Genomic DNA, 16,588 nt, shown 5'->3' with positions numbered 1-16,588 from the left:
TGGACTATAACCTACTGCAGAAATACACCTTTTTCCCCAAGGACACAGTATTTGGACGACACAAGACCACTGCACACAGCTGACAACCGTATGTTTATTTGCAAAAGACACTGATTTTCTACATGAGAAGGCAATTCCTGTACTTCCTTCTCTGGTAACATGGGCAGAGACCTCTCTGCAGAGCTGACCAACCCCTGCTAAGCACAGATTGCCAGTGCCTCCCAGTTAAGCCAGTGATATTCCATCCCTGCTGCTGGTGAGGCTGTGACCAAAGGGGACAGGGCAGCCCCGACTCAGTGGTGGAACAGGCGGAGGTTGGTGTGGATCAGGGTTATCCCCAGCTCGTTGCAGGCGTCGATCACAATGTCGTCAGCAGCCGAGCCAGACGGGGCAGCGATGAACTGTACTCCACTCTGCACACAGACAGGGTGAGGGCAAGGGGTGGAGGATGGAATACCAAAATCCCCCTTGGAAGGAGCTGGCAGCCCCAGTCCATCATCCACATCCCACTGAACAAACAAAGGCTTCCATTGCCCAAAGCTGCTCCTCAAGGGAGCAGGAAGTCCACTGCTCAGAAAGAAGACTAAAAGGGTTCCTCTGAAAGTGACAGGCCTTGTCTTGATATTCTTAAACGGTTTAATAAACTTTAATCCTCTGTTCATCCTAAATCAGCAAACTGAGCAATGGCTGGATAATTACTGTCCACGTGAGGCCAGTAACTGTAAGGAACACTCTTCCCAGGATTTGCTATCCTAGCCAGCAGTGCAGGACTTTCCTCAGCACTCCCCACAAAAGGGATTTGCGAGGACTTTCCTCAGCAGTCCACACAAAATTAAAAGGAAAAACCATTGCCTGGAGTGCCCCCAACACCCTGGCCCTGCCACGACTTACCCGCTTAGCCCTGTCGACGTTATCCCTGAAAGGGAAGAAGGCGTCGGAGCTGAGGGACACAGCGGACAGCTTGGCAATCCACTGCTTCTTCTCCGCTTCTGTGAGTTGCTTGGGCACCTCTTCAAACAAGGCCTGCCACTTCACCAGGTCCTCATCCTGCAGGGACAAAACCCAGCTCAGCCTCAGAGCCGGGGGCTCCCAGCATTCCCCTGCCAGGGACACAGGGATAAGCAATGGCATCCCCTGACACCCAGCTCAGCTGGACTTGGTGCTCCACAGCTCTGCTGCTGGGAACTTCAAACCAGGGAGTTTAAAATCCAAAGTGGGAACACTTTACCACCATCAGCTCTTTCGGCATCCTTTTAACTCCTTTCCTCCCCCCTCCTCACCCCAGGGCTTGAAGCATTCCTTCTCCCCCCCTTTAATTCCAAGATGCTCTGTCTGGCCTGCCAGCAGCATGGTAAATGCCAGCATGCACAAACAGGGTCTGGTAGATGACTTAACACATGGCAAATGGCAGCTTGGTTTATGATTCACCTTCTGAAACAGCAACTGCTCCAATTCTTGTCCCCTTAAATTGCTCAGAGAGATGATTCACAAGGTCCCTAATCCAGCCCTTGGCTTTTGATACTTAAAAAGGACATAATGTTTTCTTGTTTCACTATTGCCTGTAACGGGGAGGTCAGAGGGATTCTGAGAATCCAAAATGCCACACAAGCAAACAGCTCCATGTGAGAAGGTGCCACTGAAAGAGCAGGGAGGGTTGGAACATCAACTGAAGATTTAACCCATCCTCGCTGCTGGGAAGAGCCATCTTCTATTACGACACTCAGGTCAGGTTAAAGTCCTGTGTAAAGCCTTTGTTTGGCAGAGGCTGGAGCTGCAGGGAAGGCTCCCAGCCGGCCCTCACCTCTCCGATGGTGCCGGTGACGTACTGGTCGATGGCGTTGGAGATCTCGGCTCTCTTCACTCCCGCCTTGAACTTCATGGAGAGCACGCGCGGGTGGTGCCGCAGCCACCAGTTGTTGGCCTTGTCACCGGCCAGGCGAGTGCAGTGGATCCGGGACTGCTGCCCGGCCCCGATCCCGATGACCTGCAGCACAGGGAAGCAAAGCACAACCTCACCTTGCTGCACAGACACCAGTCAGAGCTGCATTTCAGCCAAGCCATTAGGAAAGACATCCCACAAATCAGCTGCTCCTCACCAAAGGGGAGAAAGAGTGTAGGTAATTAGTGAGGAAAACTTGGGAAATACCTGCATCCCCAATCCTGTAAACTGGTTACAGGGCCAACTCCCTGCACTGCTGACTTCCAGAGCTCTGCTGAGCTGACAGTCACTCTCAAACCACCACATTCTTTCACCCTTCTAAATAACACAACCTCAGCCATCAGAGTCACAGCGTTAACCTCAGGAGACTGAGACAATTATGGCTTTTAAGGCAAAGCAAAGTCCTGTAGGTCATAGAAACAAATGTGACTGCCAAGAGCTGGAAAAGGGCACTTCAGTCAGAGCACTAATGTGTGAGCCCAGGTCACCCATACACCACCACCCCTCCTGGTGAGCCAGGCAAGCACAGCTCAAACAGGTCAGCTGAGAGAGCAGCGGTGAGGGGGCAATTTGTCAAGGCTGGTAAGAAAGTAAATCCATTGCTCACTCAGGAAGGCTGGTCAGCGGCACCATTACATCCCAGGACTTGTCAGGGCCCGGGGGCTACCACACATTTCCCACACTGCCCCCTGCCAGAGTCCAGGAGTGTTAAAATAGCTGTTGCCAACCTTATCTAATAGCACTTGTGCTCGATATCAAACAGACCTAGTGCTTCAGGAAGCAAAATCCACACAGTGGTTTTTCCTCAAGGAAGCTGCTATGAAAATACAGTATTTGCTCAGCCTCTATTTGCTTTTATCAGATCACTTCCTTTGGAGTTGTCTCTGATCAGATGTGTTTTTTCAGGTACAGTATAGATTAAAATACGTGGAGGCTCTTTAGTGCTCAGGTAATCAGAAAACAAGTCTCTCTCTTCACTTCCTGCTCCTGTGAAGCCACAGCTGAACTGTTTGCCAGACTGTTCTCATGGGGGCTGCTCCAGAGACATGGTGTTGAGGCTGCTGGTGCTGCCTCAGAGTTTCCAGCTCAGCCTGGGACAGATGGTAAAGCTGTAAGTGGAAGGCTGCCCTCAAAGGAATGTATCATTTGTCTTCCCATTCATCAAGACACAGTGACTTCACCTCTTACCAGAACCATTAAACAAGCTGCTGGACGCAGTTCCCCCAAGGAGCAAACGAAAGCCTTGGGCTGCTATCAAACATAATCTGCTCAGCCATAACTGAGGTCATCAGTGTGTAACAAACCCACAGGCACGCTGGTGTTGCCATAAATACTGAACAGATGCACAGTTTCTTATGGGTTAGTGGCACCTTCCCCCCAACAAACACTCCTGATGCCCAACCTCTGCTCTCACATCCACCCAGTTAAACCCTTGAACTTGTAGGGAACTCTGCACCTCAAAGCAGCTCAATACCAGCTGCATACTGGTGTATTCCCTCTTCCATTGAGGTTTATCCTCTCTTCCTGGACAAAGGAAGAGAGACACACCATTAACTGCCACTCAGCCCTTAAGAGTGGGACTAGCAAGCCAGGCTGGGCTAAAGCAGGAATTTTTAGCTGGGGATGCAGATGGTGGAGAGTAACAGTCTGGCATCAGAGAGTAATAGGGGCCAAAATACCACAAAACATTCCCAAGTTTCTAAAAAATGTGATGTCCTGGGCCCTTTCCTATCCAGAATGATGCCTCGTCTTCCTCTTGTCCTCATGAGCTGTGGCCTCACTCCTGTGATGGAACAGGGTGCTCTCCCACCGGTCAGTACCCGAGTAGATGCTCAAAAAGAGCCTTTTGCTTTTCCCTGTGAGCCACTCAGAATATTTCACATTTTTTTGTGACCTAAATTTTGTCAAAAGATGCATAACTGAACTTTGGCTTGTATCCAACAACTCCAAAATGGCAGGAACTTTGTACTTCAGTTGATCAAAGTGATGTATCCTGTAAAGTCTTCATAGGCATCCCCAAATCAACAGAGATATTATCTGCAACAAATGGACCTCTTTTTATAACAACAACTTAGCAGGCAAGGGAAGAAAAAAGCTGCTTCTCTGTGCCTCCCTCTGAGGAGCACTGTTGTTCCAGAAGGAAGTTCACAGTTACAGCCTGGGAATAACATGCTGGTAGGATGCACTTCACTGGAAAATGCTGATCCAGGGAAAGAAAAATCCTTTTTTTTTTTGTAGAAAAATATGGACATAGAACATAGAATAGTTTGGATTGGAAAGGACCTTAAAGCTCATCTCGTTCCACACCCCTGCCATGGGCAGGGACACCTTCCACTATCCCAGGTTGCTCCAAGTCCTGTCCAACCTGGCCTAGGACACTTCCAGGGATGGGGCATCCACAGCTTCTCTGGGCAACCCGTGCCAGGGCCTCACCACCCTCATAGGGAAGGATTTCTTCCCAATACCCCGTCTAACCCTGCCCTCTGTCAGCTTAAAGCCATTGTTGAAACCACAGGCTTTGATGCAACAGTGCTGGGGAAGATTCTTCAACCCAGCCTGGAATTTCTGATCTAAAGAAGAGAAATCAGCAGGCTGAGCTTCTGCTTAATGCAAACTATAGACTTGTACCTCAATCTCCCTTCACACTGGCCTGTACCTATTCTCTGCCTTTTCCACTTCATGTGGAGTGAAAAATCCTTCTTCCTACACCTTCTCCTCTCCCTACCTCAAATGTTGCCCTTCCCCCATAGAAAAAAAACACAGCTGAAACCTCAAAACCCTCCACAAAGCAATCTTTCCCCCTGTTTTCTACACAAAAATTAATTATGTTGCTTTCAGAGTTTCATCTCCTGGGAATCCCAAAGTGCTTAAGCAGAGCCTATTAAGCGTGAGCAGTGAAAGGAGACAGCAATACAGGGTCAGCAGAAAAAAAAATAAATCACTTAATAGAAAAAAATCTTGGGTGAAAATTGAGAACTACTTCAAAACATTTTGGTTCGTAAGAGAGTCAAACATAGTCCATAGCTGGATGCTGTGCAACATGAGATGGATAATGCCCAAAGGATTCTTGCAAAATGATCCACGTTGGCTTGGGTTTGCTCAGATTTAGCCTGGATAATGAGTGAAAACAAAACCTCCAAATACATTTGGAAATACAGAAACCTAATGAAGGACTTGACAATTGGGAAGACAAACAAACAATGAAGTCACTGGGAAAGTGTAAGGTAAATAAACAATTTTGTTTTATCATACTGTGCAGAGAATAAAGAAAGAATATTTTCAAATTGCTAATTTAAAACATGATGGTATCATTAAAGCAAGGGTAAATCAACATGTTACAGGCTGTAAGTCAGAGAGAACAAGTGGAAGTGTTTATTGCAATTAGTGGCAGCTGCCTTCCTGCAAATTAAGTGACACTCAGGTCCAGAAGAAATGCTTCCTCCCACTCCACACTTCCCTAGAACTCACCAACACAACTGCCTTGCTGGAGTGGCTGATCCACTCATGAATCCAACAAAGTCAAGCTGGCAAAAACATTCTGGATGTCTCACACACAAGAGTTTTGCTGGGAACAGGGATGCTGTGAGGCTGAAATAACCCCTGGAAAACCAAAAGCAATGGAACTGAAAGCAGGATGGACTTGCCCAGGTTTGGCTCCTGTAACCCAAACCAGGTCAAATCCTGGAAAATTATTTAATCTGGAAGCTGCCTTCCATCCCTGGGCTGTAATGAGCTTCTTAAGGAAGATGTTGAGCTTTGATTTCAGTCTCCCAGTGTTGAAATCACCACCTCCCTGAGCAGGTAACAGCTGCTGCCCTTTACTATTAACAGTCACTCATATTTTAGTACAAGATTCTGACCTTGGCCTTCCCCATCACATACACAACAAACCAAGACAACCCACATTTGTATTTGATTAAAATCTACACCTGCAAATATGCAAAACACACCGAAGCCCTGCTTGCCCACACTGCTTCCCACTCCTGTCCTGCCCTCTCCCTTCCACATGGAACAGGCATTACCACACACATTTCAGACACATCTGCAGCACCACATTAAGCCCAGACTTGCAAAAGCACTGGGGAAATCGCTGGAATGAGGGAAAAGGAGCAGAGTGACACCTTTGTTCTGGGGCTGGGAGATCCAACACTCCTGAGTGCAGAGAACTATTTCAAAGCAAAAAACCCCTAAAGCTGAATAGCAGACAAATGCCAGATCTCCAGAGACTTGTTCTGAAGAACCACACAGCACATGACCCCAGGAAGTTCTGTGAGAGCCCTGCAATGTTTCCAGGCTGTACCAACAGCCTGGCAAATGCAGATGAACCAATGCAACAAGGAGAGCACTGCAGCCCATTCTCAGTTTCTGTCTGCAGGGTTCACTCTGATCCACTTTGCTGATTTATGATGTACTAAAGCTCAAGATCAAAAACATTCTTTGTTTTTTTCTTCTGTATTTTTTGTTAAATAATCCAGGCCTATGGAAAAATTAACATGGAGAGCAGACAACCAGCTAAACAGCAGCATTAGGAGAATGAGCTGCTCAGCAAAAATACAATTTTCAGTATATTTACAACAACTTTCAAATAAGTGATTTAGGCTGAACACCTAGTGGAAAGAAAGGATTTTTTTTAAATTCAAGATACAAACTGAAAGAAGGGAAATTTAGCTTAGGTATTAGGAAGAAATTCTTCCCTCTGAAGGTGGGGAGGCCCTGGCACAGGTTGCCCAGAGAAGCGGTAGCTGCCTCATCCCTGGAAGTGTCCAAGGCCAGGTTGGACAGCGCTTGGAGCAACCTGGTCCAGTGGAAGGTGTCAGTGCCTATTAGCAGGGGGCTGCTAATGGTTTTTAAGGTCCCTTCCAACCCAAACTATTCCATGATTCATAATCTCAATTACACATTTGATAATGCCCCCATAAATTCCAGCATTCATCATAACCTTTAAAAAAAATTCCGGGAGGACAGAACATTTAAAATGCCCCAAAGGGCTAAAAGACCCCAAACATATCACATCTTTCTTAAGTAAAAAATGAAACTAAAAATAAGAAGCATTTGGACAGACAGAATCCAGCTGTTGAAACTACTGTAATTTCCTAAGGCTCTACATCAACTACGACATATGTACACGCCCTCAGAAAAATGATGTGAACAGAGTAGCCAAAGAAATGACTCGAGGCCAGAGTTGTAGAAGCAGGTAAGAGCTTTTCCAACCCCATCACTGACAGAGCCAGCCCTGCCATTACCATGAAAAGACGACACCGTGGTTTTGAAGCAGCCTCCTAAGAAACAAATGCTTTGCTACTGTTCTGTCTGGGGCAGCTCCTCCGTGCCTGTTCAGCCTCCTGTGTGCTGGAGGATTTTCCCAGCCTGCCCCGAGCTGGAGGTGGGAGCTGCCCGGCTCAGTTACCTGCCCGTCCTTGGCGTAGCACACGGAGTTGGACTGGGTGTACTTGACGGCGATGCTGGCCACGATCAGGTCTCGGATGGCAGCCTCGGGCAGCTGGAACACAACACCACTGTCAGCACCATCCTGATGGCCAGCAGCAGCCAGCTGCTGAACCCCCAAGCCTCCACAACTTCTGAACCAGGGAGAGGGAAACAAGGTAGCTAAAAATATCAATTACCAGCAAATTTGGTTTAGATTAAAAACCATAAATGGTTGGTTTTGCAGCTGATCTCAGCTCTCAGGGGTAAGACTCGATCTCACTGGGTCAGGAGGGCTCGACCACTGGCCCTAAGCCTGCAAAGTCCTCTGTCCTTACTCACTCTCATCAGATGTGCTCATAGGCAAAAAGCAGGACCACAGCAATTAGAATAGCTCCCAAAATCTGCATTAAGTATGATTTTTAAGTTCCATTCCTAATTTATTAAAACGACTTTTATTACCTCAATGTCTGAACTTGCTTCTGAGCCCATGACTAATCATATACTCATTAACATCTGTTTTTCTAATGAGAGCGAGATCAGAGACAAAGAAATAACTGAAAACTTTCTGATGATGTTGAACTCTCAATGATGAGCAACATCAGCCAGGCCAGAGTTTATACAACACAGAAAGGTGATGTAAACAGTGAGTCAGAAAGAGATCATGATAGATCCTTAGCACATGGCTGTCTCACCACAAGAAACTGCACACAGTAGCTTCTTAATTACAATAAATACAAACATTTTGTTAGTCTGAAATAATGGGAAAAGTCCTCTTATTTATTCAAGGAATCAAAACAAAGGAAAACTGTCCTGATTTACCCAAGTATATTTGGTCTAGAAAGTTTGCTCCATTGTTTCATAAAATCCAGTTAAATCTTATTATAAAATTTTTAGAGCTCTTAAAATAGCAGTGATGCCTTCCTTGATGAAGGCACCCCAGTTCCTTCACTCTATCTGTCTTTTGGCTCATTTATCTCCCGACACTTACAGCTTTATTCTTTGTGACAATGTTCTTGAACAGTGACCGGTCGATGACTGCGTTGTTCCTCTTCTGCATGAGGTTCAGCCCATACAGGGTCCGAACCTCCAGGTCATCTGGCTCATAGTGGGGATCCATCTAAAAGCCAAAAACAGGCCAGTAAAACACTTCACACCAAAATCTACAAAGTCTTCCAGTTTCCACAGAAAGCAGAAAAACACACACAAAGAATCTTCCAGAGGAACGGGGAAGTATTTGGAGCTCTTCACACATTCCTCAAGGTACGACTCCCAGTTCTCTGTGACATTCAAGGAAAGAGTAAATGTGATCATTTCCAGAGCTGCATTGTTGGGGCACATCTCCACACAAGTCAGAAGCACAACTAATTTACACCAATGCAGGGATCAGGTTAACTGGAACTGTTGAACTGCACTCAGGTCTACCCAAGCATGGGCTTATTCAGAATTTTGGTATCCCCAGCTGAGGTTACTGAGACAGGAAACAAACCAGACTACGGTGACCAGCTCTAAAATAGGAGTGTGCACATGCTTTATGTGGTTTCCCTAATCCATTTAAATTTTTCAGATCAACTTTCCTCAGCATTCCTCTGCACACAGGCCCCGAAGATACAGACTTAACCAATACGACCTCATCCTTGCAAAGTTAATTGAATTCCAGGAGGTAATCAGCTGCCAAGACTGCCTGCAATTTCATTCCTTCTTGCATAAAGCACCTGAGCCACCTTCTACAGCTCCCTGGGCAGCAACACTACAACTGCAACTTCAGCTAAGCCTTGGATTTTCTTTTTGTCATGTTACAGTGAAGTTCTCTGCTCTCAGCCCAGTTCAAAACTCTGTGGTGCCATCCTCATCCCTGACTGTACTAAAGACTGCTCTGAAAATACCAATGCCCACACAAGGCTTCTCCCAGGGGTTTAATACACCTGCTTCTCACTGCCAAGACTCACAACATCACTCAGGCACTATATTTTAGATACAAAGAATTCAGGGAGGAAACAAAGTCAGTAAAAGTGAGAGGAAAGCCAGCAAAGAGTGGAAAGAGCACAGAAATGCTGTTTCTTCGAAGTACTCTTGCTAGTTCATAGATTTAATGGCTTTAAATCCACTGTAGGGGGACCTGAATCAGTCCCCTTGTTACTTGGACACCAACATCTGTGAGAAGCAAGTATGGGAAGAGCAGCAGAGGATTAGAGAGGACCAGGAGTACAAACCTGGAGGACACAGTAAGCACCATTCTTCTTTTTTGAAAGGATTTTGAGAGCTTCTTCCTCATAGCCAGGGGCCACCACACCATCAGACACCTGCAACACACAGATTTCAGCTTCCACGTGACAAAAAATGAAAGGGGGCTCAGACTGAAAGCTCTGCCCACCATTTCACAGTGTGCAGTGAAGACACACCTCTTGAGGTCTGTGTGTACCCAACAATACAATACCAAAAGCACCATTACAATATTGGTTTCAGTCCTGGAAACAAAAAATTGCAGAGCACTATAATCTCTTGGTAGGAGTTAGTAAAAAATACCCCACATAACTTTAAGCAGAATGGAAGTAATATCGTTCTCCAGGGGGAAACAGCTCAACCATGACATCCCCACTTTTCAACCCTAACAGTAAATACGGCTTAAAACCCAATAAATCCTCATTTCAACAGTGATACTCCTGATGAGACAAAAATACTGACAAAAGAACTGCTAACAGCATTGAAACAGAGATGTTTACATTCATCAGTGCCATAAAGCCATACACAACTTCCACATTTCTGTCTTACAATGTAGGTGGGGTTTTTTTGTTTTTAAGTACCAAATGTTATCCTCACACAGCAGTCAAATACTCTTTCACCTGTTTGACGAGAACCACAGAATGGTTTGTGTTGGAAGGGACCTTAAAACTCATCTCATTTCACCTCCTTGCCATGGGCAGGGACACCTTCCACTAGACCAGGTTGTTCCAAGCCCCATCCAACCTGGCTTTGAACACTTCCATGACATGTGCAATGCAGACAGATATGGAATTAACACTGGATCCAGAAAAGTTGTGGTCTTGGCAGTTGGACTCAATGATCTCAGAGGTCTTTTCCAACCTAAATGATTCTGTGATTCTAAGTATAAAGTGCAGCCTGGAAAGTGGCTGAGCCCACACATAGGCAGGTGGTAACCCATATCCACATTCCAAGCTTGGGCAAGAGGCTGTCCCTCAGCATTCCAGACCTCTATTGCTCCCATTACAGCTGTTCAACCAGACACTTGGGACAGCATAATCAGGGGTCATTTCCAGAGGCCTGCTCAGAGGTCTGCAATCATCTCTTGGAAAGCAGCATTGCAAACACTGCTATTTCCCAGGCTCTAGCACACAGCCAGGTTTTAACTAGGAAAAAAGCATCAAAAGATTGGTGTCAATTCTGCACTCCAGATCAGAGAATTACCCAAATGGACCAATAAAACTCCTCAGTAAAACGGGTCAAATTCACACAAAAAGGCTGTTGCAAACCAATGACTCCATCCAGTGTGATTCTCCTTTTTACCCTGGAATGATGTGCTGGTTTAACTAACCTCTCTGGAAATAATCTTGGCAGTAGCCACGTCGCAGATGTCAGACAGGGCAATGAAGTCACCGAAAGACGACATCCGATCAGCACCTGAAAAATCCTGCTTTTACTAATTTATCAAACTACAGCATCATACACAGAGAAGTCTTTGCTTCTACAGCCCAGTCAGCTTCTATAAGAGCTAATAATTTAATCCAAGAGCAAAAAAAAAAAAAAGAAAAAAAAAGGCCATATCAGAGCAACAAGGACAAAAAATCCTACCTCAAACAGATGGACCTTTAAATATTCCCGTTGTTCGGATATTCTTCCTCCTTCCCTGCCTCTGTCAAAGCTCTAACTCTGTAATGACTACCTCTGTGACCACGAGCAACTCAGCTGTACCCAGTGGTGACAAGAGGACAAGCAGAGGCAAGGATCACACAGGAAGATTTTAGATGAGAGAAAGCTGGAAAAACAGGAAAGCTTTTAGATGCCTATGCTCCACCTGGCTTTTCCTGCAAGAAACCACAGCCGGAAATGCAGCTAAAAGCAATTTTTTTTTGCATTTTTTAAAAACTAAATATTCTTGATATTTAATGGCATAGCTAAGGTGAACTCAGCTGCCATCACAGACGCCTCACTATTTAACAAGATCAATTCTTCTATCCCTGCCATTCTAAATGTTTGTTTTTCTACCAACCATTGCAATAGCTTTCTGAGGCCAACGTTCAAAGGTGGTCTGTGAAAAATAAACTCAAGCCAATGTGCTCCTTATCAAGTTCGCTTTGTTTTCCATAATCTGTGAAGATTTTCTAGGACTGCCATGGAAAAGGAGAGGAGTAGCAAAGTTCCTCAGCTGAGTAGAGGAAACTGGTTTTATTTACTTTTTTAGCTTTTTTTTTGTGAGCTCTGCAGTAGAAAAGCATTAAAAAAACAACCAAATACCACATACAGAAACATTTCTACTCAAGTATTTCCGAGTACTCCTAGGCTGTATGCTATCAGCCCAGGCGTTTATCCCTATGCTGTAGCCAAACCCCCACAGATTTATATATGACCGTATGTATTTTTTTTAATTTAAATGTGTATAATCTCTACAGGTCTTCTATATACATCAAGGAACAGAATCCAAAATGGTTTTAGCCCTTTGAAACAGCACACAAGATCTGCTCCCTTGGAGAGCGATTTCTGACAGGCAGTCAGGCAGATCCTTATGGAGAAAAGCCCCGCAGAGGAGGAGCATGGAGCAAGGGGAAGAGCCTGGGAAGTGCTGAGAGTGGAGCTCAGCCCTCTGGACACGCTGGTTTCCTGAGATTCTCTAGACCCTCACCTCTGCTCCGGGCGTAGGCAGAGGCCATGGGCGTCAGGCTCTTGTGGAAGTCGTGCACCATGCAGACTTGCGCCTCCTCCTCGCTGAGCGGAACTCCAACAGCAGCACCTAGTGGGAAACACGAGCCAGGGCACTCAAACCCTGTCCCTGGGATCTCCCCACACTGCCAGGGTGAGGGATACACACCCCACTGGCAGGGCCTGCCAAAAGCTGGAGTGTGTCCAAGGAGAAGCCACCCTACCTGCAGGGCTGACGTGTTTGAAGGAGGCAGCCGCTGGAATGCCCAGAGCCTGCTTGAGCTCCTTCACCAGCTGCCAGGCATTGAGGGCATCACAGAGGTTGATGAACCCTGGAGAGCCATTCACCACTGCAAACACAGCACACAGACACGTTAAAGCAGGCAGAGCCCTCTCCCCAGAGCCTGCAGAGTGAGCACAAAAGATTTCTCCCACCGAGAGCTGAAAGCACTACAAGTCATTCTTGTACAATGACCGAGGCTCCTCAGCAACTGGTTAAGTGCCCAGCAATCCACAGCAAGAGTAAAGGCCTTTTAAAAGTCTGCTCTCAAAACCTTTTGCTCTGGCCCTGAAAGAAGAACTGCTTGTTCTGATATGGCAGCACTGTGAGCATTTCAGGAGAGTGGGGGAAAGATCATTTTAACAATAACCCCCATCCAGGGCAAGTGAACACAGTGCTGTTCTGTTGCCATTCTGGAAGGAAGACTTGCAAGCAAATCAATCTCCAGTGCAGGAATGGAAAAGCTTCTAAAGAGGTCCAAGAGTTGAAACTGGGAAATGCTGCAATACAAAGCTTCACTGTTTATTCAACAGGACAATGCCTGCACACACTGGAAGCAGTCTCAAGAACAAGAGTAATGAGACCTCTCCAAAACAGGGGTTTCTCTCACTGCAACAATGCTGTGGTGAGTGGCACACCCCATAAAACGGCAGAGAGACATACCAGACCTGTCCCAAACTTGCAAGTGAGACTAGTACCCCTTCCCTCTGCCACCATCAGCAGAAGCAGCATTCTACAAAACTAAGGTAATAAACCACTGCTCAAAACCATCAAAGAAATTAAAAAAAAAAAGAACAAAACCAATTCAGACCTAGAGAAGAAAAGCTTGGTTTCTAGACAGATTAAATGGCGACACAAAAAGATGGGGAACATACTAAACAAGGCAAACGGCAAGCAGAAAAGCATCTTCAAAGGATGATGAGGTTTTCCTTTGCAAAATCTGGATCTAATGTCAAGCAAAAAGTACACTATATAAATCTGTTTAAAGTATCTTGGACACACAGTCCTACAGCAACAGAGAATATGGACCAACAGTAAGTCTTGTGGGGATCAGCAGACAAACTTTTCTGTCTCACACAGCTCAACCTTTTAACTGCCCTGGTAGTGCCACTCAGTAACAGAGCAGTTGTGAAGGCACTGCAGGCCATCTAAGGCACAAGATGGTCTTTCAGTTTGAAAGACAGCCAGCAGATGTGCCCAACCACCTCCATTCCCAGCCGTCCCACAGCTCCCTTTTGGCCAGCATGGCTGAGCTCACCTGTCAGGGGAAGTTTGGCTCTTGTGGTGTAGAGCTGGGCAGGACTCTGGTGAGGGTTCATGCCATACCTCAGGGGCAGCTGGGACACCCCCTTGCTGTATTCCTTCCTAAAGTAGTCAGAGATGGCTGCATCATACTGGGCAGTGTGGGTGAAAGCCTGGGGACACAACAGGGGACACCTGTCAACTCACAAACATCAGCTTACAAAGGATTTGGTGTTTGAAGAGGTGAGGAACGAAAGGCAAATGAGTCAGGCCCAGCCCTTCACTGGAAGCAAACTCAACCAACCTTCAGTGCCAGGAGCCTCCTGGTCTCCATGGCAGTGTCTTTGTCCCCTGATGCTGCCATCTCTTTGGCTACTGCAGAGTAGTCTGCAGGGTCACACACAACTGTCACCCGGGCGTGGTTCTTGGCAGCCGCCCGCAGCAGGGCAACTCCTCCTGCAAGACAAGGGCACGGGCATGAAGCGCTTCCCTCCTGGACATGGCACAGGAGCCACAGCTGAGGCCAAGGAGGGACATGCACCAACCCATCATTTGTGCCAGACGAACGTGCCCCCTCCCTCCAGCACAGAGCAGGGTGAGGGTGCTCTTCAGAATGCACAAGGCTGGGGAGTTTGACTCAATCCACTGGGGAAGGTGCACACTGACTGGCCTTCGCAGACCCAGGCAGAGCTGCAGTGGTGAGGAAACAGGTCATGGGCCAGGATGAGCAACTGGGGCAAGGATGTCCTCGAGCAGCACAGCCACATCCCAGAGATGGCTGTAGCCACATCCCAAAGATGACTGTAGCCACACATGGCTTAAGCACCATGCTCTGCAACACCAGGGTGGGCAGTGGTCTAGAGAAAGATTTATTTCTACCCTGCCAAGCAACCAACATTCCCAAACCTCTCTGCAAATAATACTGAATTTTGCCCAGGTCCTCTGTGTGAGAGAAAATGCCACACTTACCCCTCAAGTCTGACTCTGCACAGCTGTTGCAACACTTTAAATCACACAAGACAGTAGACTGTTGCAAAGGAAAAGGAGAGGCTGGCACTGCTTCATGCAGAGCAAGTATTACTCCATAAAACATTTAATAGAGAGCTCTGCTGGGCATCATTTGGACTAAACTACTGCAGGAAAATTCAATCCCAATCCAACTGCATGGCACAAAACTGCGCCTGTACTGTTCACAACATGCCAAGAAGAGATGCTGCAGTGAAGAGCAAGCCTCTTGGGGTTAATAACTAGGAAGAGACAATCTGCTAATACATGTGTCCATGCTTCCAAAGTCAGGTCCTACGTACTCTCCCACACATGCAAACCAGTCCCTTTCCTTGTAACAGCTTCCTGCAGTGAAGTTCTCAGCCATCCCCAGAGCACTTTCAGTTGTTCAGCCTTTTCTCTCCAGAGCTCATGTTTTTTTAAGTTTTTATTACACTGCCAGAGGCAGCAAAAGAGGTTTAGTCTGCTCCCTGTGTTTCAGTAGGAAGCATGCTCCCCCTGGCCTTTCCTAGCACAGCTTTCTGCAGCACCTCAGGCCCTCTCTTGGGCAGTGCACGACTTGCCCCTCATGCAGTGTGCCTTCCCAGCCTGTTCCTTGCCGTTTTAATTGCAGATCTGCTTAAAAGCAACAAGGCTTACCCAACTATGCCTTCAGTCTCTTCCTTGCAGCTCCTGAGCTCTTGAGCAGACTTCCTTTGTGGGTGTGCAAGGCCACCAAACAAAAAGGAAAAGAACCGAGACCACTCAGAGATCAGAAGCATCAAGTCTGTCTGGAAAACAGATCTGCTCTTCCTTTAACTTACCAATATCAATCTTTTCCACCGCGTCTTGAACAGTTACACCAGGAGAAGAAACAGTCTTCACAAAGGGGTAGAGGTTACACACCACAACTCTGAGAATTGAGGGGGAAACCAGTTATTCAGCAAGAAATAAAAATGCCAAATTAAAGCTTGGAAAGCACACGATACCAACAGTGCTTTCATGGTCTTGTTTCTCAGGGACCAGCTAAAATCCTGTGGCCAAGGCTTCTTTCTCCAAAAGACTTAAGATACGGTGGTGCTCAGCCAAAGGCCAAGTGATGGTACAGTGTATTCTGACATTTAACTGGGTTCTGTGTATCAAACAGTGCTAGAACCACAATTTACAAAAGCCAGTTTAAAGGAAAAGATTCTTTGAATAGGTGGGCCTGTATTTAAATGTTCAGTGATGTTGGTGCACAACTTGAGCCATCTCAAAGGACTTCAAAGTGAGTTCTCAGCAGTACTAAAAACAGGCACCCAGTAAGCACCCAGGGCAAGGGCCATTGCAAACAAAGTACAATCAATCCAATTTTCCACAACTTTTCCAAGAGCAGAAAATGACCTACATATCACCTTCTGGACTTTTAAAATACCAACAACATATTAAACCTGAGCGTGCCACCCAGATCCCACAAAGCCTCTGTAGCACATGAAAGCAGGGGGGAAAATTGATTTTTCCCTCTCAAGCTAAGACTGGACCTTACTGGAATTAGTTTTTTCATCTGATCTGGAAGAAGGTTTGTATTCCAGCAAGCCTGAAGTAATAACTTGCCCTGTCCCATCCTACCACTGCCACATGAACTGTAGCAAAAGAAGGGATTTGTTCTGACCTTCACAAATAAGATTTTTAATCCAAGCGAATTAATTTACTCTCTTGATCTGAATACATGAAGGTATTGAACTCCAACTTGTACCCAGTACTGGCAGTGAATTGCTGAGATGAGTACCCTCATGTTCAACTTTTAATAATCCTTTGTTCCCACTCGGTGTGAACTCCAGCAGAAGGGATGATCAGCTTCCAGT

General features: G+C 46.3%; 1 protein-coding gene across 1 annotated transcript in view; it reads right to left on the bottom strand.

The window, feature by feature from the left end:
• Positions 1–74: 74 nt before the first annotated feature.
• The window catches only part of ATIC (5-aminoimidazole-4-carboxamide ribonucleotide formyltransferase/IMP cyclohydrolase), a 21,049-nt gene continuing 4,535 nt past the window's right edge, over positions 75–16,588 (bottom strand). Inside the window, exons 5-16 of the mRNA XM_032693396.1 lie at positions 15,569–15,657; positions 14,065–14,216; positions 13,777–13,933; positions 12,463–12,588; positions 12,222–12,329; positions 10,917–11,002; positions 9,577–9,666; positions 8,355–8,483; positions 7,347–7,439; positions 1,802–1,984; positions 892–1,047; positions 75–413 (exon numbers count right to left, since the gene is read on the bottom strand). Coding sequence (XP_032549287.1) covers positions 294–413; positions 892–1,047; positions 1,802–1,984; positions 7,347–7,439; positions 8,355–8,483; positions 9,577–9,666; positions 10,917–11,002; positions 12,222–12,329; positions 12,463–12,588; positions 13,777–13,933; positions 14,065–14,216; positions 15,569–15,657 — 1,489 coding nt within the window. The 3' untranslated portion in view covers positions 75–293. The remainder of the gene's footprint in view (positions 414–891; positions 1,048–1,801; positions 1,985–7,346; positions 7,440–8,354; positions 8,484–9,576; positions 9,667–10,916; positions 11,003–12,221; positions 12,330–12,462; positions 12,589–13,776; positions 13,934–14,064; positions 14,217–15,568; positions 15,658–16,588) is intronic.

The sequence above is a fragment of the Chiroxiphia lanceolata genome, chromosome 7, assembly GCF_009829145.1.
Source record: "Chiroxiphia lanceolata isolate bChiLan1 chromosome 7, bChiLan1.pri, whole genome shotgun sequence".
In the NCBI taxonomy this organism is placed as follows: Eukaryota; Metazoa; Chordata; class Aves; order Passeriformes; family Pipridae; genus Chiroxiphia; species Chiroxiphia lanceolata.
The sequence above is the reverse complement of the archived record's forward strand: the minus strand, read 5'-3'. Positions and strand labels throughout refer to the sequence as shown.